At 42.5% G+C, this 25,322-nt stretch overlaps 1 protein-coding gene across 1 annotated transcript; it reads left to right on the plus strand.

Moving 5' to 3' along the window:
• The first annotated feature begins 3,225 nt into the window (after positions 1-3,225).
• On the plus strand, positions 3,226-16,556 carry LOC137332216 (transcriptional activator protein Pur-alpha-like). Its single transcript, XM_067995910.1, has 3 exons — positions 3,226-3,333; positions 5,216-5,945; positions 16,552-16,556. Exons 1-3 carry the CDS (start codon positions 3,226-3,228, stop codon positions 16,554-16,556), a joined length of 843 nt encoding a protein of 280 aa, XP_067852011.1.
• The last annotated feature ends 8,766 nt before the right edge of the window (positions 16,557-25,322 follow it).

Consider the following 25,322-nt stretch of genomic DNA (forward strand, 5'->3'; position numbering starts at 1 on the left):
CTGCTATTTAAACAAACAGGGTTCTGAAGGCAGGGATTCTGTTTGTGATGTAAGTGAGTACAAAATACAAGGAATATGAAGTAAATAGAAGCATATTATTCGCATATGTTTGGTAGATGGGTATGTATGATTAGTTTTTTTTTACAGTGAGAAACTAGCAAATTCACTTGTACTTTGAGCTAAATTATCTCCCTCAAATAAGCAATAAAATCAGGTCAACTTTGGTGTCATACCACTTTTCACCGGGAATGCCTGATCAGGGAGTCAGCCCTTATGCACAAATTGGTTATCAACGAAAAGGCTGCACAAATCAACTGTATCAAAAAGATTTTCTTCTTTGTCACAATTTACAATATGCTTAAAGAGGGAGTTTGTTTTATTTTAGAGAGTTTGTAATAGTGATTAATGCTGATGTTGATGTCAGTAACTGGAACACTTTTGTGCTTTAAATCTATAGACACTACTGAGCATTCTTTCCAAATTGAAGTGTATTTTGGGATAACAGTATCACAAGTAAGTTATCTCTTGGAGGATGTCAATAAGTAATATTGATTCTTATTTCCTATCCTTCTCATCTGTGGCACCCATTCCCTGTTTCACCCATGAAATCATCACGGGACTCTCTTTCTGATTCTACTTTTAATCAGCAATTAGAATATAAATTTACTATGAATGGTAAGGTATTTTCATCAAAAATTATATTTTTCTTAGTGGGAGGAAGGAACATAATAGCAAAAAAATAATAGAGCTTATGTCATCATGAAACACTGTAGGAAGATATAACTGAACGATAACTGTTTTATGTACTGTTTTCTTAAATGATGAGATAGCAATATGGAATTCAGCTAGTAGACAAATTCTTGTCACTGGGCTCAGAACCCAGTAACTAAATGACACAAGAGGGAGTTTTCCATTATGTAGAACAATTTCCTGAGGTATTCTAATCAATCAGAAATTGGAAGTGGCTATCTATAACATAAGCAGAGCATAGTTGAAAGAGGGGAAAAGCTATAACTTAGTTTCTCTGTTATAAATCTGTTTTGCATTCAAGCTTGAAGTTGCCTAAAGTTATCCCTGGATGTCTGCCTGAATTTATTCTAGAGAAACAAAAGCCCTCAGACTTAAGCCTTTACTCTGTCAATGAACAGTGTTTAAGTGAGGAGATCCAGTTTATATTTTTTGTTGTAACTATGAACACTTCAAAATTGGCAAAGTAACGCCTGCTGAGATCAATAAAGCAATTGTGTTATTGCCCAGTCTCGAAATACATTACTTTTTCTATCATTTAAAGCAACATGGGTTAATAACTGAAACCTAACACATGAATATTAAAACAAATTGATGCAGCATCATTCTTCATGTTTTGTAAATTAAGTGTCCTATCAGTAAGGGTAAAAAATACATTGCTGGAAAATAACATTAAGAAATCAAACTCTTTAAAATAAAAATGTGAAAATGCATAGGCCATTCAACATTTGAAAGAGAGAGATAGATTAATGTTTCAACCCTAACTCTTCATCAGAACTAGAACGGTCAGGCTGCGAAACCCTTTTATACGACCGGCCAAAACAAAAAGGGGTGGAGATAACAACAGCTAGAAAGTGACGGATATTCAGTTTAATAGCCAACAGATCGATGTTAAGCTACTAGAAGGAGCTAAAATGTAGACTGTCTCAATCAGCCATTTGTAAAGACTTTCAAAAGGCAAAGGAGCTAGAGGCAACTCCACAATGGAAGCGGAAGGAGCAGAATATGAATTAGAAAATCAAGCAGAAAAATTGAAAACTGAGGTCTGAAGTTATCGAAGTCAATGCTCAGACCAGTGAGCTGAAGGGTGCCCAGGAAGTTGAAATACTGTTCCTGAAGTTGGCTTTGAGCTGCAACATTTTTATACTTGTATCTGTTTGGTGGGGATTAGGAATATATTACCTGTTTACACTTGTAATTTTTGTAATGTAGTGGCAAAAGAATAAAGTGGAAATACAGATAGGGCTTTAAACTCTTTAAACTCAGGTGAGTGGAAATTTAGAAATCTAAAGACAAAAGTCAAAGAATTAGAGCAGTGTAGCAATTCGGGTAAAGATAAGCAAAATGTGACATGAAGGGCAGAGGGAGTTAAATTGGGCGCTACACGGCCTCTCTGACATCCAAGATGGCATCTTGGATGCATATGCACGTTTCCAGCGTGATGTGCACCGGACGCCATCTTGGTATAGGAGTTAGCGCAGGCACAGATAACGAACGTTGGAATCATGTAAAGTGGGGAGAAAATGGCTTCAATCAGTGTGCAAAGCTGGTTTAAAGTGATAGACACAATTTTGGTACTTAACGCTCAACTCAACTCACATTCTTAACCCTGACTATCTGAATGTGTCTGAGAGTGCCTGGTGGACCCCCCAGCGCTATTTAAAGGGACCATGCAGGATTTACAGGTTAGTGGCTGGATTATTGCTTCTGGCTGCCGAGACATTTGTAACTGTTTTTGGAGGTCTCCTAGACTTGAATACTAGGACGCGGGGACATAGCCTAACATTTAGAGCCAGGACGTACAGGAGTGAAGTTAGGAAATGCTTCTACACACAAAGGGTGGGAGACATTTGGAATGCTGTTCTGCAGACGGCAGTTGAGGCGCGCTCACTTGAGAATGTTAAATCTGAGATTAATAGATTTCTGCGAACCAAGGGTATAAAGGGATATGGGGCTAAGGCAGGTATATGGAGTTAGGTTGCAGGTCCACTATGATCTCATTGAATGGTGGAACAGGCTCAAGGAGCTAAATGCCACTGCCACTTGCTGCCTCTTGATATATGCCACCTTCTCCTGCAAGAAAGCGGGACGTGTGCCTGGGTGATGTGCCTGTCATGGTTGAATAGCTGCCAGTGTGTGTGGCCTGTGAGTTATGGGTGGGCGGTTTCCAACAGTGGTAATGTGTAAAGGTAAGAGGAAGCGTCTGATTGGAAGAGTTGAGTACTAATGGAAAGAGTTTGTTGGTATGTGGGTGATGGGGGTGTAGTGGGTGGTGCAGTTGGTAGGAGACGCCACTTGACAGTTGACCTCACTCACCTTGACCGTTCATGTCAAAGCATTGAACCTCTTCCTGCATCGCATCCATGTTCATGATGCTGTGCATCTGGCATTGACTTGGTCCCCCACAGCCTCCCACTGCCTTTTGGATATATGTCTGGAGGGCCTCTTGTCCCCCACCTCCCCCGCTGTGAATATAGGATGTCCCTCCTTCTGTCCACCTCTTGCACCAAGTTCTCTAGTGCGTCAGCAGAGAACCTTGGTGCACGCACTCTCGCAGGCCTGGTACCAACTCAGATCGGCAGATTGGTGAGGTCTGGCGTGCAGATTGGAGGATGCGGGATTTAGTAGTGCGCAACTTTTATTCAATGTTTTAACATAACTCATCAGTGTGTAATCATAGGGATGGGACCTGCATCTGTGTTTTACGTGTGCGATGTCTGATCTCCATTCAGACTCTGTGCAGACAGTAGACTGTTATTTCCAGCAAATAACAGATACCAGCTACCTTTAAGAGATTTCTAAGAAACATCCTCCCTTTAAGAGATTGGGCACCCCTGCTGGTGGAAAGTGTGAATTGTATTGATTCCACTTGCAAGGCCCAGAATGGGTGCAGGTTAATAACGCTTCACGCTACCCGCACTCAAAAAGGGCCCTTATCCAATTATTTTTCCCCCAGAGAGTTTAACAATAATAGTGCACCAGCGAATAAGGTCAATTCAGGAAAAATGGTAAAAAGTTAAAATTAAAGGCGCTTTATCTGAATGCACAATGCATTCGTAACAAGATGGGCGAATTAATGGCACTAATAGAGATAAATGGGTTTGACCTAATAGCCATCACAGAGACATGGTTGCAAGGTGACCAAGGTTCAAAGCTAAATATTTCAGCGTACTTGATGTTTTGAAAAGACAAGACAAAATGGAAAAGGAGGGCATGTAGCCCTGATAATAAAGGATGACATAAGGACATTAGTGAGGAAGGATCTTGGCTCGGAAGATCAGGAAGTAGAATCTGTAAGGGTGGATAAAAGAAATAACAAGGGGCAGAAAACACTGGTGGGAATAATCTATAGGCCCCCTAACAGTAGCTATACTGTTGGATAGAGTATTAATCAAGAAATAATAGGGACTTGTAACAAAAGTAATGCAATAATCGTGGGGGATTTTAATCTTCATATAGCCTGGATAAATCAAATTGACAAAGGTAATTTGGAGGACAAGTTCATGGAATGCATTCGAGCCAGCTTCCTAGAACAATACGTTGTGAAAACAACCAGGGAACAGGCTATTTTAGATATTGTCTTGTGTAATGAGACAGGGTTAATTAGTAATCTCATAGTAAGGGATCCTCTGGGGAAGAGTGATCATAATATGATAGAATTTCACATTGAGTTCGAGAGTGACATACTTAAGTCAGAAACTAGAGTCATAAAATTGAATAAAGCCAATTACATAGGTATGAGGGGTGAGTTGGCTAAGGTAGATTGGGAAAATAGATTAAAAGATATGACAGTTTTTTAAGCAATAGTAAACATTTAAAGAAATAATTCATAATTATCAACGAACATACATTCCATTGAGAAATAAAAACTCCAGGGGAAAAGTAATCCATCCATGGCTAAATAAAGAAGTTAACGGTTGTATTAGATTAAAAGTAGAGGCTTATAATGTTGCCAAGAAAAGAAGTAAGCCTGAGGATTGGGGAAGTTTTAGAAACCAGCAAAGGATGACCAAAAAATTAATAAAGAGGGGGAAAATGGAATATGAGAGTAAACTAGCAAGAAATATAAAAACAGATTGGAGGAGCTTCTATGTAAAAAGGAAGTGAGTAGCAACAGTAAACATGGTTCCCTTAGAGGCTGAAACAGGAGAAATTATAATGGGGAATAAGGAAATGGCAGAGACGTTAAACAAGTAATTTGTATCTGCCTTCAAAGGAGAAGACACAAATCACATACCAGAAATAATGGGGAACCAAGGGTCTAATGAGAGTGAGGAACTTAAAGTATTTAATATTAGTAAAGAAAAAGTACTGGAGAAATTAAGGAGACTAAAAGCCAACAAATCCCCTGGACTTGATGGGCTACATCGTAGGGTTCTAAAAGAGGTGGCTGCAGAGATAGTGGATGGTAGATTCTAGAATAGTCCCAGTGGATTGGAAGGTAGCAAATGTAACATCGCTGTTCAAGAAAGGAGACAGAGAGAAAACACGAAGATCGTCAAGCTTCATCAAGATCGCCGTGGTGGGCGCGGGCGGCAACAAGAGCCGGCTGACCCTCTCCATGGCGGTGGCGGCCAAGTTCCTCGACTACCTCGGGGATTTCATCGAGCACTACGCGCAGCTGGGCCTCTCGAACTCGGATGCCGGCCTGAGCTCCGACGAGCCCCGCCGTGCGCTGAAGAGCGAGTTCCTGGTGCGGGAGAACCGCAAGTACTACATGGACCTGAAGGAGAACCAGCGAGGTCGCTTCCTGCACATCCGCCAGACCTTAAATCGAGGCCCCGGCTTGGGGGGGACGCAAGGCCAGACCATCGCCCTGCCGGCCCAAGGGCTCATCGAGTTCAGGGACGCGCTGGTGAAGCTGTTCGACGACTACGGCGTGGATGACGAGCCATGCGGCAAGTCTGAGTTGCCCGAGGGCACGTCCATCACCGTGGACAGCAAGCGCTTCTTCTTCGATGTGGGCTCCAACAAGTACGGCGTGTTCATGCGAGTGAGTGAGGTGAAGCCCTCTTACAGGAACTCCATCACCATCCCCTATAAAGCCTGGTCCAAGTTCGGCAGCGCCTTCAGCAAGTACGCCGAGGAGATGAAGGAGATCCAGGACAAACATCGGGACAAAAAGGAAAAAGCAGGAACTAAGTGTCACAAAACATATTTGAAAGTTCTTTATCTGAATGCACGTAGCATTCGTAACAAAATGGACGAGTTAACGGCACAAATAACTACGTATGGGTATGATCTTGTGGCCATTACAGAAACATGGCTGCAGGGTGACAACGACTGGGAATTAAATATGCCAGGGTATTTTACAATCATGAAGGACAGGCAGGAAGGAAGGGGAGGTGGGGTGGCTATGTTAATAAAGGAAGGAATCACTGTAATACAGAGAAATGATATTGGGACAAAGGATCAGGATAATGAAACAGTTTGGGTAGAGATAAGGAATAATAAGGGGAAAAAAACACTCGTGGGCGTAGTATATAGGCCTCCTAATAGTTGCAACTCTGCTGGAAGAAGTATTAATCAGGAAATGGTCGGGGCATGTAATAAGGGAAAAGCTATAATTATGGGGGATTTTAACTATCATATTAACTGGACAAATCAAATTGGGCAGGGCAGCCTTGAGGAAGAGCTTATTGAGTGTATTAGGGATGGATTTCTTGAGCAGTATGTAACTGATCCGACAAGGGGGCAAGCAACCTTGGACCTGGTCCTGTGTAATGAGCCAGGATTAATTAATAATGTCCTAGTTAAGGATCCCCTTGGAATGAGTGACCATAACATGGTTACATTCCATATCCAATTAGAGGGTGAGAAGGTTGGTTCTCAAACAAGCGTACTGAGCTTGAATAAAGGAGACTATGATGGTATGAGAGCGGAATTGATTAAAGTGGACTGGGAAAATAGATTAAAGGGTATTCGGTACATGAGCAGTGGTATTCATTTAAGGAGTTATTTTACAACTTTCAAAAAATATATATTCCACTGAGGAAAAAAGGGTGTAAAAGAAATGACAGCCATCTGTGGCTAAGTAAAGAAATTAAGGATAGTATCCGACTAAAAACAAGGACATATATGGTAGCCAAACTTAGTGGGAGGATAGAAGATTGGGAAGTCTTCAAAAGACAGCGAAAAGTAACGAAAGGATTGATTAAGAAAGGGAAGATAGATTATGAAAATAAATTAGCAAAAAATATAAAAACAGATAGCAAGAGATTCTATAGTTATATAAAAAGAAAAAGGGTGGATAAGGCAAACGTAGGTCCCTTAGAGGATGAGACCGGGAAATTAATGGTGGGAAACATGGAGATGGCAAAAATGCTGAACAAATATTTTGTTTCAGTTTTTACGGTAGAGAATATCCCAACACTGGACAAATAGGGGGCTCTAAGGGGGGAGGAGCTAAATACGATTAAAATCACTAAGGAATTGGTACTCAGTAAATTAATGGGACTCAAGGCGGATAAATCCCCTGGACCTGATGGCTTACATCCTAGGGTCTTGAGGGAAGTGACAGTGGGGATTGTGGATGCTTTGGTAATAATTTTCCAAAATTCTCTGGACTCGGCAAAGGTCCCGGCAGATTGGAAAACTGCTAATGTAACACCCTTATTTAAAAAAGGGTAGTAGGCAGAAGGCAGGAAATTATAGACCAGTTAGCCTAACATCTGTGGTGGGTAAAATTTTGGAGTCTATTATTAAGGAAACAGTAGCAGAACATTTGGATAAACATAATTTAATAGGACAAAGTCAGCATGGCTTTACGAAGGGGAAGTCATGTCTGACAAATTTGCTTGAGTTCTTTGAGGACATACGTACAGGGTGGATAAAGGGGAACCAATGGACATAGTGTATTTAGACTTCCAGAAGGCATTCGACAAGGTGCCACATAAAAGATTATTGCTCAAGATAAAGAATCACTGGATTGGGGGTAATATTCTGGCAAGGGTGGAGGATTGGTTATTTAACAGGAAGCAGAGAGTTGGGATAAATGGTTCATTCTCGGACTGGCAACCAGTAGCCAGTGGTGTTCCGCAGGGGTCGGTGCTGGGTCCCCAATTCTTTACAATCTATATTAACGATTTGGAGGAGGGGACCGAGAGTAACGTATCAAAGTTTGCAGATGATACAAAGATGGGAGGGAAAGTAGAGAGTGAGGAGGACATAAAAAACCTGCAGGGGGATATAGACAGGCTGGGTGAATGGGCGGAGATTTGGCAGATGCAATACAATATTGGAAAATGTGAGGTTATGCACTTTGGCAGGAAAAATCAGAGAGCAAGTTATTATCTTGATGGCAAGAGACTGGAAAGTACTGCAGTACAAAGGGATCGGGGGGTCCTAGTGCAAGAAAATCCGACAATGTGGAAAATTTCCCAGGTATGTCCTGTCCACAAAAAGCAGGACAAATCCAATCCGGCCAATTACCGCCCCATCAGTCTACTCTCAATCATCAGCAAAGTGATGGAAGGTGTCATCGACAGTGCTATCAAGCGTTGTTACTCACCAATAACCTGCTCACCGATGCTCAGTTTGGGTTCCGCCAGGACCACTCGGCTCCAGACCTCATTACAGCGTTGGTCCAAACATGGACAAAAGAGCTGAATTCCAGAGGTGAGGTGAGAGTGACAGCCCTTGACATCAAGGCAGCATTTGACCGAGTGTGGTACCAAGGAGCCCCAGTTTAATTGAAGTCAATGGGAATCAGGGGGAAAACTCTCCAGTGGCTGGAGTCATACCTAGCACAAAGGAAGATGGTAGTGGTTGTTGGAGGCCAATCATCTCAGCCCCAGGACATTGCTGCAGGAGTTCCTCAGGGCAGTGTCCTAGGCTCAACCATCTTCAGCTGCTTCATCAATGACCTTCCTGCCATCATAAGGTCAGAAATGGGGATGTTCGCTGATGATTGCACAGTGTTCAGTTCCATTCGCAACCCCTCAAATAATGAAGCAGTCTGAGCCCGCATGCAGCAAGACCTGGACAACATCCAGGCTTGGGCTCATAAGTGGCAAGTAACATTCGCGCCAGATAAGTGCCAGGCAATGACCATCTCCAAGAAGAGAGAGTCTAACCACCTCCCCCTGACATTCAACGGCATTACCATCGCCGGATCCCCCACCATCAACATCCTGGGGGTCACCATTGACCAGAAACTTAACTGGACCAGCCATATAAATACTGTGGCTACGAGAGCAGGTCAGAGGCTGGGTATTCTGCGGCGAGTGACTCACCTCCTGACTCCACAAAGCCTTTCCACCATCTACAAGGCACAAGTCAGGAGTGTGATGGAATACTCTCCACTTGCTTGGATGAGTGCAGCTCCAACAACACTCAAGAAGCTCGACACATCCAAGATAAAGCAGCCCGCTTGATTGGCACCCCATCCACCACCCTAAACATTCACTCCCTTCACCACCGGCGCACTGTGGCTGCAGTGTGCACCATCCACAGGATGCACTGCAGAAACTCGCCAAGGCTTCTTCGACAGCACCTCCCAAACCCGCGACCTCTACCACCTAGAAGGACAAGGGCAGCAGGCACATGGGAACAACACCACCTGCACGTTCCCCTCCAAGTCACACACCATCCCGACTTGGAAATATATCGCCGTTCCTTCATTGTCGCTGGGTCAAAATCCTGGAACTCCCTTCCTAACAGCACTGTGGGAGAACCGTCACCACACGGACTGCAGCGGTTCAAGAAGGCGGCTCACCACCACCTTCTCGAGGGCAATTAGGGATGGGCAATAAATGCTGGCCTCGCCAGCGACGCCCACATCCCGTGAACGAATTTAAAAAAAATCAAAAAGTTAGTATGCAGGTGCAGCAGGTGATCAAGAAGGCCAACGGAATGTTGGTGTTTATTGCTAGGGGAATAGAATATAAAAACAGGGAGGTATTGCTGTAGTTATATAAGCTATTGGTGAGACCGCACCTGGAATACTGCATACAGTTTTGGTCTCCATACTTAAGAAAAGACATACTTGCTCTCGAGGCAGTACAAAGAAGGTTCACTCGGTTAATCCCGGGGACGAGGGGGCGGACATATGAGGAGAGGTTGAGTAGATTGGGACTCTGCTCATTGGAGTTCAGAAGAATGAGAGACGATCTTATTGAAACATATAAGATTGTGAAGGGGCTTGATCGGGTGGATGCGGTGAGGATGTTCCCAAGGATGGGTGAAACTTGAACTAGGGGGCATAATCTTAGAATAAGGGGCTGCTCCTTCAAAACTGAGATGAGGGGAAGCTTCTTCACTCAGAGGGTGGTAGGTCCGTGGAATTTGCTGCCCCAGGAAGCTGTGGAAGCTAAACATTGAATAAATTCAAAACAGAAATAGACAGTTTCCTAGAAGTAAAGGGAATTAGGGGTTACGGGGAGCGGGCAGGAAATTGGACATGAATTTAGATTTGAGGTTAGGATCAGATCAGCCATGATCTTATTGAATGGCAAAGCAGGCTCGAAGGGCCGATTGGCCTCCTTCTGCTCCTATTTCTTATGTTCTTACGTTCTTATGAAACTACAGACCAGTTAGCCTGACATCAGTTGTCGAGGAAATACTGGAATCCATTATTAAGGAAGTGGTAACAGGGGACTTAGAAAATCATAATATGATTAGGCAAAGTCAACATGGTTTTATGAAAGGGAAATCGTGTTTGTCTAATTTATTAGAATATTTTGAGGATGTAACTAACAGGGTGGGTAAAGGGGGACCAGTGAATGTAGTATATTTGGATTTTCAAAAGGCATTCGATAAGGTGCCACACAAAAGGTTGTTACACAAGGTAAGGGCTCAAGGTAAGGAGTTGGGGTAATATATTAATATGGATAGAGGATTGGACAACGGACGGAAAACAGAGAATAGGAATAAACGGGTCATTTTCAGGTTAGCAGGCTGTAACTAAAGAGGTGCCACAAGGATTTGTGCTGGGGCCTCAGCTAATTACCATCTATATTAATGACTTAGATGAAGGGACCAAGTGTAATGTATCTAAGTTTGCTGATGATACAAAGCTAGGTGGGAAAGCAAGCTGTGAGGGGGACACAAAGGGGGTGATTTTAACCCCCAATAATGGGTGGGTTGAGGGCGGGTAGGATTTGAAAATAGCTGTTTTTTGGCTTCACTTCCGGGTTTAATGTGGTCGCGTCAAAGTACACTGGGAATGCAAAATCTGAAAATTTTGCGGTTGCGACCCAAAGAAAACAACTATTTTCATCTCCCACCCGCCGCCAACCCACCCGTTCTTGGGGGTTAAAATCACCCCCAAAGAGTCTGCAAAGGGATATAGATAGGTTAAGTGAGTGGGCAAGAAGGTGGCAAATGCAGTATAATGTGGGGAAATGTGAGGTTATTCACTTTGGTAGGAAGAATAGAAAAACAGAATATTTTTTAAATGGTGAGAAACTATTAAATGTTGGTGTTCAGAGAGATTTGGGTGTACTTGTGCACGAATCACAGAAAGTTAAAATGCGGGTACAGCAAGCAATTAAGAAGGCAAATGGTATGTTGGCCTTTATTGTAAGGGGCTTGGAGTACAAGAGTAAGGACATCTTGCTACAGTTGTACAATTGTAGGTGAGACAGTACTCCAGGTGAGACCACACCTGGAGTACTGCATACAGTTTTGGTCTCCTTACCTAAGGAAGGATATATTTGCCTTGGAGGCGGTGCAACAAAGGTTCACTAGATTGATTCCTGGGATGAGAAGCTTGTCCTATGAGGAGAGATTGAGACGAATGGGCCTATATTCTCTGGAGCTTAGAAGAATGAGAGGTGATCTAATTGAAACATATAAAATTCTTAGAGGGTTTGACAGGGTAGATGCGGAGTGGCTGTTTCCCCTAGCTGGACAGTCTAGAACAAGGGGGCATAATTCCAGAATCAGGGGTGGATGATTTCGGACTGAGATGAGGTGGAATTTCTTCACTCAGAGGGTTGTGAATCTTTGGAATTCTCTACCCCAGAGGGCTGTGGATGCTCAGTCGTTGAATACATTCAAGACTGAGATCGATAAGTTTTTGGACTCTAAGGGAATCAAGGGATATGGGGATCGGGCAGGAAAGTGGAGTTGAGGTCGAAGATCAGCCATGATCTTATTAAATGGCAGAGCAGGCTGGAGGGGCCATATGGCCTACTCCTGCTCCTATTTCTTATGTTCTTATGTTCTTAGAACTCATTGTTCATTAGATAACTCTGAGTAACTGTAACAATACCTGAAAATCCCTGTGTAATAGACATGTTTAGATATTAATGTTCAGTTACATTTGATCTTTAAATTGTTAAACACTATAATGTGTCACCAGCAACACCAATGTGTTGTTTCTAATTCGTAGAATCTTACAGCACAGGAGGAGGCCATTCGGCCCATCGTGCCTGTGCCTGCTCTTTGAATGAGCTATCCAATTAGTCCCACTCCCCCGTACTTTCCCCATTGTCCTGCAAACGTGTCCTTTTTAAGTATATATTCAATTCCCTTTTGAAAGTTACTATTGAATCTGCTTCCTCCATCCCTTCAGGTAGTACATTCCTGATCATAACAACTCGCTTTAATTCAGAAATGTGAAACATGACAGGTAAAGAGTATTATAAATAGACTACAGTACTTACTTTCCAGAATTCCATTTCAGATTTTTTATTTACTCTGCCCATTTCCTCCCCTCTCCTTCTACTCCTGAATGTGTTGCCATCTGCTGGTATGCAGTTCCATAAAGGTTGGCACCCTTTGGTAACTCTCCCAAGTGTCTAGTCTTCATGTGTGAACCTAGATAGTGAGGATTAGTAGGCTATTCAATCACAGGGAAATCACAGCTCAGCCCAATGTCCAAGTGCAACCACTTCTGCAGGTGTTGGGAATCAGGGGGAAAACTCTCCAGTGGCTGGAGTCATACCTAGCACAAAGGAAGATGGTAGTGGTTGTTGGAGGCCAATCATCTCAGCCCCAAGACATTGCTGCAGGAGTTCCTCAGGGCAGTGTCCTAGGCCCAACCATCCTCAGCTGCTCCATCAATGACCTTCCCTCCATCATAAGCTTAGAAATGGGGATGTTCGCTGATGATTGCATAGTGTTCAGTTCCATTCGAAACCCCTCAGATAATGAAGCAGTCCGTGCCCGCATGCAGCAAGACCCGGACAACATCCAGGCTTGGGCTCATAAGTGGCAAGTAACATATGCGCCAGACAAGTGCCAGGCAATGACCATCTCTAACAAGAGAGAGTCTAACCACCTCCCCTTGACATTCAACGGCATTACCATCGCCGAATCCCCCACAATCAACATCCTGCGGGTCACCATTGACCAGAAACTTAACTGGACCAGCCACATAAATACTGTGGCTACAAGAGCAGGTCAGAGGCTGGGTATTCTGTGGTGAGTGACTCACCTCCTGACTCCCCATAGCGTTTCCACCATCTACAAGGCACAAGTCAGGAGTGTGATGGAATACTCTCCACTTGCCTGGATGAGTGCAGCTCCAACAACACTCAAGAAGCTCAACACCATCCAGGACAAAGCAGCCCGCTTGATTAGCACCCCATCCACCCTAAACATTCACTCCCTTCACCACCAGTGCACCATGGCTGCAGTATGTACCATCCACAGGATGTACTGCAGAAACTCGCCAAGGCTTCTTCGACAGCACCTCCCAAACCCGTGACCTCTACCATCTAGAATGTCAAGGGCAGCAGGCACATGGGGACACCACCACCTGCACGTTCCCCTCCAAGTCACACACCAACCCGACTTGGAAATATATCGCCGTTCCTTCATCGTCGCTGGGTCAAAATCCTGGAGCTCCCTTCCTAACAGAACTGTGGGAGAACCTTCACCACACGGACTGCAGCGATTCAAGAAGGTGGCTCACCACCACCTTCTCAAGGGGAATTACAGATGGGCAATAAATGCCAGCCTCGCCAGCGACGCCCACATCCCATGAACGAATAAAAAAAATAGTAAGCAGGGGCAGGAACCGTGATTGATGTTCTTCTCCTTAATCCAGAGAACCAAATAGTGACCGTGCTGCCATCTTGACTAAGACTTGCTAACTCAACACAGACTGGCAATTGAATCGGAGACCTTTCTGGTCTGTATGGCTCAATGACAGGCTGCCTTAATTAGCTGAATAACCATAGCAGCACATAATAACTGTAAAATACTGTAAGAATTAAAAATTAATAGAAAGTTCAGTTAGAATGCCAGAACTGTATTCCTATCCATTTACAATGCAGACAAAATAACTTATCCCCTTGTATTGAAAATGATCTCCTTGCAAACTGCACATTCCTACTTCGGAACATGCAGGTCAAGTCTTTATAAGTTTGTACCTCTGGGGGTAGAGTTTCTGCTTTGTGTGGGGTTTCAGTCTGAGATTCCGCTAAAATGCATTAACTTAATCACAAACGTAAAATCTTCTATGAATCAGCGCAATCCGGCAGCTTAACAAACATAATTGTTTATTTCTTTTCTTTGCAATAAAATATATTCATTGATATATTCAAAATGTATTTAAGAGTGGTAACCTAGTGCAGTTTTAGTAATATAGCTGTAAATGCGTTTATCACAAAAAATAAGCATTTTTTATAAGAGTGTCTAGTTGTCCACCTGTGAGTAACCTGATTTTAAATCATTGAAAGTGACTTGAAAAAAATCTATACTGAACCATTTATTACTTTCATTGGTGTACACTAGTTAATTTCTTAGTAAATTAAATGTTTTTTGATATTTTAAAAGGTTTAAAACGTGCCTACTAGTGCCTGTGTGCCTAAGGAAACTAGATTCATTTGAAGGTCCTCCTCGAGCGGCCGCAATCGGTGGAAACTCGCCATTCCATTATTTTGTTTGGGAGTGTGGCCGGTTTTGTGGATGTGGCAGGTTTCAGCACAATGTTTGAGCCGGCACAAAAGAGTGCGGAAACTCAAATTACACTAGGCGTAATTTCCGACCAATGTAAATCAAAATTCCGCGGCGTTTTGAGCTGATTCGGCCAGATTGCGCTGAAAAAGCCACGCAGTCTAATGGAAACTGTACCCCATGCCCAATGCCCATTGTAATGTGATGCCTCTAATACTGGACACAAATTAGTCTTCAGTACTAAAGGCCTACTCAGCCTCTATTCCACAAAGTCTTTCACACATAAATAGAAAAATAGAGGGAAAAATTGCCAGTGCATCAGATAATAAATTACAGAAATGCACAGGTTCCCTTATAGATATGAATTTGTTTGTGCATTTTTGTGCAAAATCAACTCTGGACAAATACACATCTGTAATGTATTCCTCTTCATCCATTCATGTAATTAATTATATTTAATCTATTATAATTCAAAGAATATATGTCACCTACTAATTACCTGTTGGTGCATTCCTATATGTTTTATCCCAGGTTTGTAACCCCTTCTTTCTGAACTTGGTTTCCTCTTCCTTTCCACCACAATCTGTACCATTACATGGGAGGGAGGGTCCAGTTTCTTAACCAGTTATACTTTTCCCCTCTACAAGCTTTCCTAGTCCTTTATTTGCAAGCTGTTTTTGTGCCCATTTTGTAGTTTCATCCAATCAAATTATCCTTTGTAATTATGCAGAAGGAATGCTAGATAAACTGCTTTCAGTCAGCTGCGGTTGGTGGTGCCTTTAACAATCACCGAGACTCCACTCTGATTAACCGAACTTCATCAAAGACAGTTTGTAGCCCAGTTTAGTACAACTGATCATCTGAGTTAAAAGGGGCAGAGGGAGATAAGAGTCCCTTCAAGTTACAATAACCTGATATCTGATTTAATTTGTATCAGAGGGACCCTCATCAGCTAAATGTACATGTAGTGTCACTTTTGCCTTGGCTTTGTGACTAAAAGGAAATTATTCCTGGACAATCTGTTCTGCTGTGTTTCTGATTTAAATGTCTGTAAAACAGAATGATGTTTCCTCAAAGCTACCTGTAAAGACGGTCTATCTGCTCCTTTGGTCAGTTTTGTGTTACCGCCCATGATGGATTTAACCCCCATTCATTAATATAAATGTTAATAGGAAGCAGGAGTGGAATACCGTCTCGAGTCAGTCTCCCATTCATTGGAGTTGGAGAGTTTGGCCAAGCATAGGAGGCTCGTGTGGAGCATAAACACTGGCAATGGACCTGTTGAGCCAAATGGCCTGTTTCTGTGCTGTACATTCTATGTAATTCTATATTATTATCAACTTTTACAGATTCTTGAAGAATGTATGTGATACATACATTGTAATAACAGTTCTATATTTGATAATGCAAAGCTTCTTTTCTCACCTTTGATGATTTTTGCACTCATCCTAATAGGGGACATCAATGCTAGCAATAGAATACTTTCACATTTAAATCAGGCACACCCAGGTCAGGTATAGCTTGAACAAGATATAGAACAAAGCTTCCCAATGGGCGATTTCCACTGTTTTCTATTTCTAGCAAAATTGTAACTGAGTTCTCCACAAATAGTGGGTACCAGAACTCTTCCCCCAAATGCAAATAGACATCCTTCATTGCACTTGTTTGGCACAAGCATGTCATACAACAGCCATCCTTGTGGTTTTTCTAACCGAGACAGTCAATTCTGTCTCAACCAAGTTTTGTGCTGTGAACTAATGCCCATTACAAATTGGCAGCCCAAACTCATTTTGCCCATGATCCTTATCCCCAGCAGAGGGAGGAGATTTCTCTCCCCTCAGTTGTGTCTCAATGGTGAAAGGGCAATGCTCTAAAAACTCCAAGTCCTGTAAATGATTGTATAAAATGATTATTCTTTTTTTGTTGACTATTATTTGAATTTACTCATGTCCTCAGCTTAAGCCGTTGAACATATGCACATCAATCTCGCTACCAGGGAGTAGTTGAGGCGGCTAGCATAGATGCTTTTAAGGGGAAGCTAGATAAACACATGAGGGAGAAGGGAATAGAAGGATGTGTTGATAGGGTTAGATGAGGAGGGGTGGGAAGAGGCTCATGTGGAGCATAAACACCGGCATGGACCTGTTGGATCGAATGGCTGTTTCTGTGCTATACATTCTTTGTAATCAATCAAGAGAAAATACCAATTGACTTTCAAAAAATCACCATCGCCCATTCCATCTCCCTTGTTCAGTCAACAGCAAATTCCTAAAGAACAAACGAGGTAGTCTCAGATTTTTCTTTTTTGCTAAAGCAAAATGCTATGTTTCTATGAAGCCTACAACCTGCAATCAGTAAATCCACAAAACTCATCACGTATGGCTGGTGGTTTTCTGTGCCAACCAACATGGAGGGACTCAATGCCATAACCACAATGGTGTGAACCAAACTGTGAAGGATTACTTTGCCAGTCTGTTTTGTGCAGGGCAGGCTATGATATATGAGCTTCACACCATATGTGAATTTGACCATAGAACTAATAAGTAAGAATATATGCTGGCCAGTTACACCAGTGGTATAAATATTATGGGGGTTATATTGGATAACCTCCGAAAACGCACCTGGAGCAATGCAGGCAGCATGTAACATGTGTGCTGCCTAATGATTTAAATGATTGTTGCGTGCAGCCAGCTCTATCTGCACTGTCGATTGGCTGCATGCATCAGCAGGAGGCCACGATATCGGGAGTGGCTAGCACTATTTAAAGGGAGCCTGCACTGCTCGCCTGCGAGGTTAAGACAGTGCATTGGCTGAAGAGTGGAGGTCCAAGATGTTGCTGGCTGCTTCAAATCAGCATTGCACACTGATTCACGTCATTATCTCCCTACTCTACCTGCTGCTGGTGTTTGTTGGGTGCACGTGCACAAACACCTTTGCCAAGATGACGTCCTGTGCACGTCACGTCAGAAGTGTGCTCGCGCATCTTGAACGCCATTCTCGGGGCTTAGGTGTCCATGTAGTGGACTTATTCCCTGAACTGGCAACTGTGACTGCAGCCCGGCCAATGTACTAAAAGATTCATCATTTTTTATGCCAGAGTCCCACAGTAGGAATGATGATAAATATTAACTCTGACCTTGCAGAATAAATGGGAATGTTTTGCCATTGGTGCAAGAGATGTGAACAACTTGTATTTCTGAACAGCATGGGGTAGAAGTCCGTCTTAGGCGATAGTGCTAACTGGGCGCTATCGCCTTGGCTGCCCATTATACGCCACGCTTGATATCCGGTTCTACTGAATATAATGGGACTGACTATCAGGCATGAGGTTATAACAGGCGGTTGATATAATACCGCCCATTTAACGCTACCCACCCAAGATAGATTTCTACCCCTTATGTCAAATATTGTGGTAGCTGAATAAATTAATCATTCTGGTATTATCACTACCAAATATTTACTTGAAGGAAGTCAGAAAACCTTCATACTATCAAACCTGACTGTCCTATTAAAATATGGCCTTCCTAAAGAGATGGATTGAAGCAAAAAATTTGGAGGCAATAAATGAGGGCACCATGGTCATTCAGCAATGTAATAACTTGAGTTCATAAAATAAGGTCTTCTCATGCTCAGGAAATAGAAAAAAAAAGGTTCACAAAGGTGTCTGTATACAAACTCACAGCGGGCAACCAGCCCGTGCATGACTTGACCAAATTACACATTTTTAACTGCCGTGAATGATAGGTTCCCGGGGCTCATAATCACAAAAACATGTAATGCATACATCATGTGCAGAACTCCATATGCTTTAGGCAACCAGCCATTAAATAAGAGCTTCCACTGTGATTTCAAACTCATTGTATTGCTAGCATAAGTTGACTGTAGCATGTAAATTCTCATTTAGACAAGGATGGCTGAAACAGAGCACCTATGTTATAGAGTATCATGGTACACTGAGCTTTTTAGAATAATCAAATCTACAACTACATTTGGGTGTGTGTAGAACAAGAATAAAACAAATCAAAACAACATGTTTAAATGACTTGTTTTTGGCTTTGTGTGAACTTAATGCTGTTTGAACTAGATTAAGTTAAATTTGAAGAGAAAAAATATCAAATGGTATGATTCTAATAATTTCTGGCATGTGCTGTATATCCTTTGTGCTTTAAAGTGGCTGCACAGTCTCTATTACAGAACATCTGCAACACGGTTTTTGTGCATTTCTAATATTGATTAACATAAAGAAGAACTACATATTTATAAGGAACCAGAGACTAGTTACTAGCTTCAAAATATCATTTACTGAAATGTTGGTGCGAAGTATTAGTGGGGTCTACAGTGAAACAGTATTATTGTATTTTCCTTTTATACTTCTATTTTATATGGTTGCTTGCAGTTGATACTAACTCTTTAGCAAAGAGAACAGGTCACATACTTTTAGACAGCTTCTGGTACCCATACTTTCCTGTGAGCCAGAAGGCATAGGTAAAAAAAAGACAATCGGAGCTAATAGCCACTAAAGTGAAAATATTCTAAACTCTTTTAATTTCAGCTTCTAGAAGAAGCTTTGAATTGAATATATGAGCTAAAGCAGACAATGAGATTCACCAGTTTTCAAGTGGATAATTATATATGTGCTTGGCTCAGTTGGTAGCACTCTTGCTTCTCAGTTGGAAGGTTTGGGTTCAAGTTCCAGGGCTTGAGCACATAATCTAGGTTAACATTTCAGTGCAATACTGAGGGAGTACTACAGTGTCAGAGGTGCCACCTTCAGATGAGATGCTAAACTAAGGCACTGCTCGCCTATTCTGGAGGTTGAAGTGCAGTGAAATAAATCCCATGAAAACTATTTGAAGACGAGCAGGAAGCTCTCCCAGTGTCCCAGCCAGCAATCCTCTTTCAAATCGCACCTCCAGATAAATAGCTAACTAATCATTCAACTTTTTTGCTGTTTGTGGGATCTTGCTCTATGGAAATTGGCTGCCAGATTTACACACATAACCGCATTTTTAAAAATATATTTCGTTGGATGTGAAGCACTTCGGGATATGCTGATAGACATGATAAGACATTGCATTATTTTTTTTAAATCTCCATTTACATCCATTTAATCCACATAAAGTGCACATTAATCCATAGAATTAAATTAATATGGGCTGTTAAGACAAGTTGAGGCAAGGATGCATGCATATGAGCCAATTTAAAAGCATTCATCTTTTATAATACTATCACTGAAATTTGCAACAGATTTACATCAAAGTAAATGTTGCTACCTGTATACATGCAAATCAGAAGCTTGTTCAATATGAAATGTTAGAATCCTACACTAAAGTCTTAAACTCGCAGCAGGAGGTCCACACAAGTAATATGTCTAGTTTATAGATGAGAATGGAATGAACATTATATAACCTGGTGAGACCTTACAGCCTGAATATAGCACTACACAGAAAAGCTCTTTGGAAAAATCAGTAAATTTCATTGGGGACATCTATGAGAAAAATGATCTTATAAAAAGGAAATATTTATGGATTAGAGGATTAATGAACATTCTGAAACATTGCGATCCCTTTACCGCTGTGCACCAGTCAGACCATTAACCTTAATTACCATCATTACTTTGCAAGTTATAGATATCCTTTCAGTCTACAATTAACTGTTGAAACTCAGATGGTCACCATGAGCAGTCAGTATTATTTTGAGCCAAGGAGCAATAACATATTAAGACTAGCTTCAACAAGTACCCCATTCCTCTTTAGGTACAATTGAACAATATTCAGAGTGCTGCAGTAAATAGCCGAGAAGTAGTAATCCATAATATAGGAGTGAAAATTTTTCTACCTATAATTTTAATGAAAAGGTTGTCATGAGCTGACTTCTTTCCTAAAATGATCAGTAGGAAGACTGTCACCTTGATTTTGAGAGGGAGGGGATTAAAGAGCTAGGGCAGGAGGCAGCCATGAAGGGATTTAAACACAAGAATGAGAACTTTAAATTTGGAGGCATTGGGGGACCAGGAATCAACATAGGTCAGCGAGGACAGGAGTGAAAGGTGAGCGCGACCTGGTGCGGGATAGGATAAAGGCAGCTGAGTTTTGGATGAGCTGAAGTTTACAAAGGGTGGAGGATGGGAGGCCGACCAGGAGAGCATTGGAATAGTCGAGTCTGGAGATAATTAAGGCATGGATCAGGGTCTTAGTGGCAGATGGGCTGAGGCAGGGGCAGGCAATATTGTAGAGATGGAAGTAGGCGGTCTTAGTGATGGAGAACATAGAGGGTCAGATGGTCAGCTCAGGGTCAAATAGGACACTGAGATTGCAAACAGTCTGGTTCAGTCTGAGACAATGGCTGTAGTGGGGGATGGAATCATTACTAAGAGTACAGGAGCTGAAGATGATAGCTTCAGTCTTTAAGTGAAGGAAATTTCAGCTCATCTAAGACTGGTTATCAGATAAGCAGTCTGAAAACACAAGCAGTGGAGGGGCTGAGAAAGAGGTACTGGAGAGACAAAGCTGGGTGCCCTCTGCTACACATGGAAGTTGACCCCATGTCCGCAGGTGATGCCGCCTAGGGGCAGCATGTAGATGAAGAACAGGAGGGGGATTTTTAAGGTGAGGGTTGATGATAGAGGTTTTGAAAGGGAGGTGGACAATACCTGAGTAGAGGGAACAATTTTCAATGTCAGCTAGCATGGAGGCCAGGAAGGGAATTTGGATGGTCAGCAGGTTAGTGGGAATAGGATCAAGGGAGCAGGAAGTAGGTCTCATGGACAAATTAACTTTGAGAGGGCATGAGGAGAGATAAGAGAGAAACTAGAGAAAGAGGCAGATTTGATGCAAGGTCAGAGGGAAGCCTGAGAAGATATTTGGCTTGGTGGACAAGAGAGAGGGGAAAGCAGCAGAGGCAGACAATGGTTTGTCTCAATCTTAGATAAAGATGTCCATGAAATCCACACACTTGTTGTTGAAGGCGAGGGTTGAGGGAACGGGGGGGGGGGGTGGTGAGGGGGCTTTAAGGAGCTAGTTAGTAGTGAAGGAAAGAAGCTGAGGGTTATCTTTGCTTTCCAGGATGATGCTGGAATAGTGGATGGTTTTGGCAGAGGAAAACAAAGTCTGAAAGCTCTTGATGTGGTCCAGCCAGATCTGATGATGGATGGCTAAACCAGTTATGCGCCAGATACGTTCAAGTCTGCACTCTTTGGAATTGAGAGAGTGAAGATGGGGGCCATACCAGGGGGATCAACCAATATGGGAGAGAATAAAGGTTTAAAGATGATGATTGAAATCACTAAGGATGAGGAGTTGCCCAGTGCAAAGGCTGAGGGAAAAAGTAGGTAGGATATCTTGGTGAGAAACACAGGGTGGGGCTTAGGGGTAGTAAAGATCTCCACATTACTGTCCCATAACTGTAGAGAATGTCTATGACTTTACATTCTTGGCAGAAAGGCCTCGCACCCTATGGACCATTTTGCTGGTACAACTATTCTTTATTTTTAATTCATTCATGGGATGTGGGCGTTGCTGGCAAGGCCAGCATTCATTGCCCATTCCTAATTGCCCTCGAGAAGGTGGTGGTGAGCCGCCTTCCTGAACCGCTGCAGTCTGTGCGGTGAAGGCTCTCCCACAGTTCTATTAGGTAGGGAGTTTTGGGATTTTGGCCCAACGACAATGAAGGAACGGTGATATATTTCCAAGTCAGGATGGTGTGTGAGGTGGAGGGGAACGTGCAGGTTGTAGTGTTCCCATGCACCTGCTGCCCTTGTCCTTCTAGGTGGTAGAGGTTGCTGGTTTGGGAGGTGCTGTCAAAGAAGCCTCGACGAGTTGCTGCAGTGCATCCTGTGGGTGGTACACGCTGCAGCCACGGTACGTCGGTGGTGAAGGGAGTGAATGTTTAGGGTGGTGGATGGGGTGCCAATCAAGCGGCTACTTTGTGCTGGATGGTGTTGAGCTTCTTGAGTGTTGTTGGAGCTTCACTCATCCAGGCAAGTGGAGAATATTCCATCACACTCCTGACTTGTGCCTTGTAGATGGTGCAAAGGCTTTGGAGAGTCAGGAGGTGAGTCACTCACCACAAAGTACCCAGCCTCTGACCTGCTCTTGTAGCCACAGTATTTATATGGCTGGTCCAGTTAAGTTTCTGGTCCATGGTGACCCCCCAGGATGTTGATGGTGGGGGATTCGGTGATGGTAATATCGTTGAATGTCAAGGGGAGGCGGTTAGACTCTCTCTTGTTGGAGATGGTCATTGCCTGGCACTTGTCTGGCATGAATGTTACTTGCCACTTATCAGCCCACGCCTGGATGTTGTCCAGGTCTTGCTGCATGTGGGCACAGACTGCTTCATTATCTGAGGGGTTGCGAATGGAACTGAACACTGTGCAATCATCAGTGAACATCTCCACTTCTGACCTTATGATGGAGGGAAAGACATTGATGAAGCAGCTGAAGATGGTTGAGCCTAGGACATTGCTCTGAAGAACTCCTGCAGCGTTGTTTTGGGGCTGAGATGATTTGCCTCCAACAAGCACTACCATTTTTCTTTGTGCTAGGTATGACTCTAGCCACTGGAGAGTTTTCCCCCGATTCCCATTGGCTTCAATTTTACTAGGGCTCCTTGATGCCACACTCGGTCAAATGCTGCCTTGATATCAAGGGCAGTCACTCTCACCTCACCTTGTTCCCTATATGAATACACACGTAGAACCATTCCCTACTTACTTCCTGCTTTGTTGTTTACCAACTCACAAGATTACTAGGTCTGTCTTGAGCTGCAGATCTGTTTCTCCCAAATGGTCCAGAAGTTTTTGCTAAGCTCCCTTACATATGGTTGTACCATTCTGTACACTCAAAACTAAAACAAGTCAGAATATGAAAGTCAGATCAGGGCTCATTGTCTCCCCCTGAACATCAGTTCAACATAAATTTTCTGGAGCTCAGGATGATTAGTCTCACCCTCATGCAGTTTCAGAAGTATCCCACTGATGAAGCGATCCAAGTCACTTTCAGTGGTATCTAATACCAACCATTTGAGTGGAGCACCAGAAGTCTGTATTTGTCTCACAAAGTGGTCCTACATAAAACCTAAAGAATTTTACAAGTCAAAATCCTTTCCTTTATATCATCTTTGTCAATGAATAAACAGAGGGACCTACATCCTGCATTCTCTCACTTACGAATCAACATGGAGAATGTGATAAAATATTCCACTCAGGGAATTACAGGATCATTAAATAAATGGTGTGAAATATCCAATGACGAATAACTAGTGAACCCACAATGAAATCTGGCCATATATCATAAAGAATTACAGAGTGGATATCCGCACCGTGCTCTGATGGCAGAAGTTGTAGACTGGACCTTCATTTATTGGTGATTTTACAACTATTCTTGTTCTGTTTTATTCTCTTCCTCACTCTTATATGGCCAAGAAGCTTAGGATCATGTGGGAAAGGATTCTGGAAAATATCCTTACTGGCTAAATAATTTTTATTATAATGTATCATACTGTAGATCTGAAGTTGAAGCAAAACAGTCATTCTTTTTATAATGTCTGCTTCATATCATATAATTTCTTTTTGCCAGGCTGCTCTCAGCACACTTCCACATGAATAGATTTAGGTTTCAGGTACCTGTCCCAAACTGAATCCTGAGCAAACATGGGTCTGCTTGAACAATCTAAACATAGCACAGCTGAAATCAAGCAGAGGTACATGGCCTAAAACTGTTTAAATATAAAATTAGTATATAAATTAATATCTAAACTTGTAGTTAGTATCAATAATGAATGGAAAGAAAGTTGTATGTGAATGAGTTTGTAGCCTTAGTGGACTTTTTTATCTTAAATTTATGCTGTGTATGCCAGTGCGGGGAATGGAAACTTTTTCTCTTTTGTATTGATCAGCAGTATGAACCATCTCCAGGTCAGGGACTCTACGTGTCAGTTACCTCAGAGAGTCTTCTGATGAATTCTGGATCTCACCTCGGCATAGGTAAATGAGTTGCCTAAAGGAGTGAACACTGAAGGGCATTTGACTTTGTGCTGTTTTCACACATTGCCTAGTAGCTGGTTAAAAACCAGCATTGGGTGGCACTGGCAGCAGGTAGCTTGCTTTTCATCTTAGCCACATTATGGTTCACAGCGAAGAGACTTAAAAATGAAACTGTAAAAATATAAAACTTTATATATAAAGTTATTTATATATATTTAAAATACATTATTTTATATATATATATATATTTTATAAGTGTATAAATCAGTGGATTATATTTATAGTGCCAATATGTTTACTGTTTAACATTTTTTATATATTAGTATTAAACCAGTTCTGACAAGGCAAATGGAAAATGTGGGGTGGGGATAAGGTTCATGGTGAGCGAGGCCCTTGGATTGAGGTATGGAGTGGTTGAATTTGGGGACAATGGACCAGGTCCAGGGCCAGTAGTTGTGGACTGAGATTGAAACCACACTGGCTATGGTTTGGATCTGGTACGATTAACTTTGGGTCTGGAAGAAAAATGGAGGCTGGGACTGAGGCACAGGTCGAGGCCAGGCTGTGAACTGGGATGAGAAGAGAGAAGGTGTCTATGGCTCTGGAGGGGTAAAGGATCATGGTCTATGATCCAGGAAGAAACAGGAAATGGGAATTGAAATTTGGGAACATGGTTCCCCTGCTCTGCCATTAAGATCTCACTTGCGGCAGTAACTTCCAAAAAGATGTTAGGATGTAGCCC

The sequence above is a fragment of the Heptranchias perlo genome, chromosome 14 (assembly GCF_035084215.1).
Source record: "Heptranchias perlo isolate sHepPer1 chromosome 14, sHepPer1.hap1, whole genome shotgun sequence".
Classification (NCBI taxonomy): Eukaryota; Metazoa; Chordata; class Chondrichthyes; order Hexanchiformes; family Hexanchidae; genus Heptranchias; species Heptranchias perlo.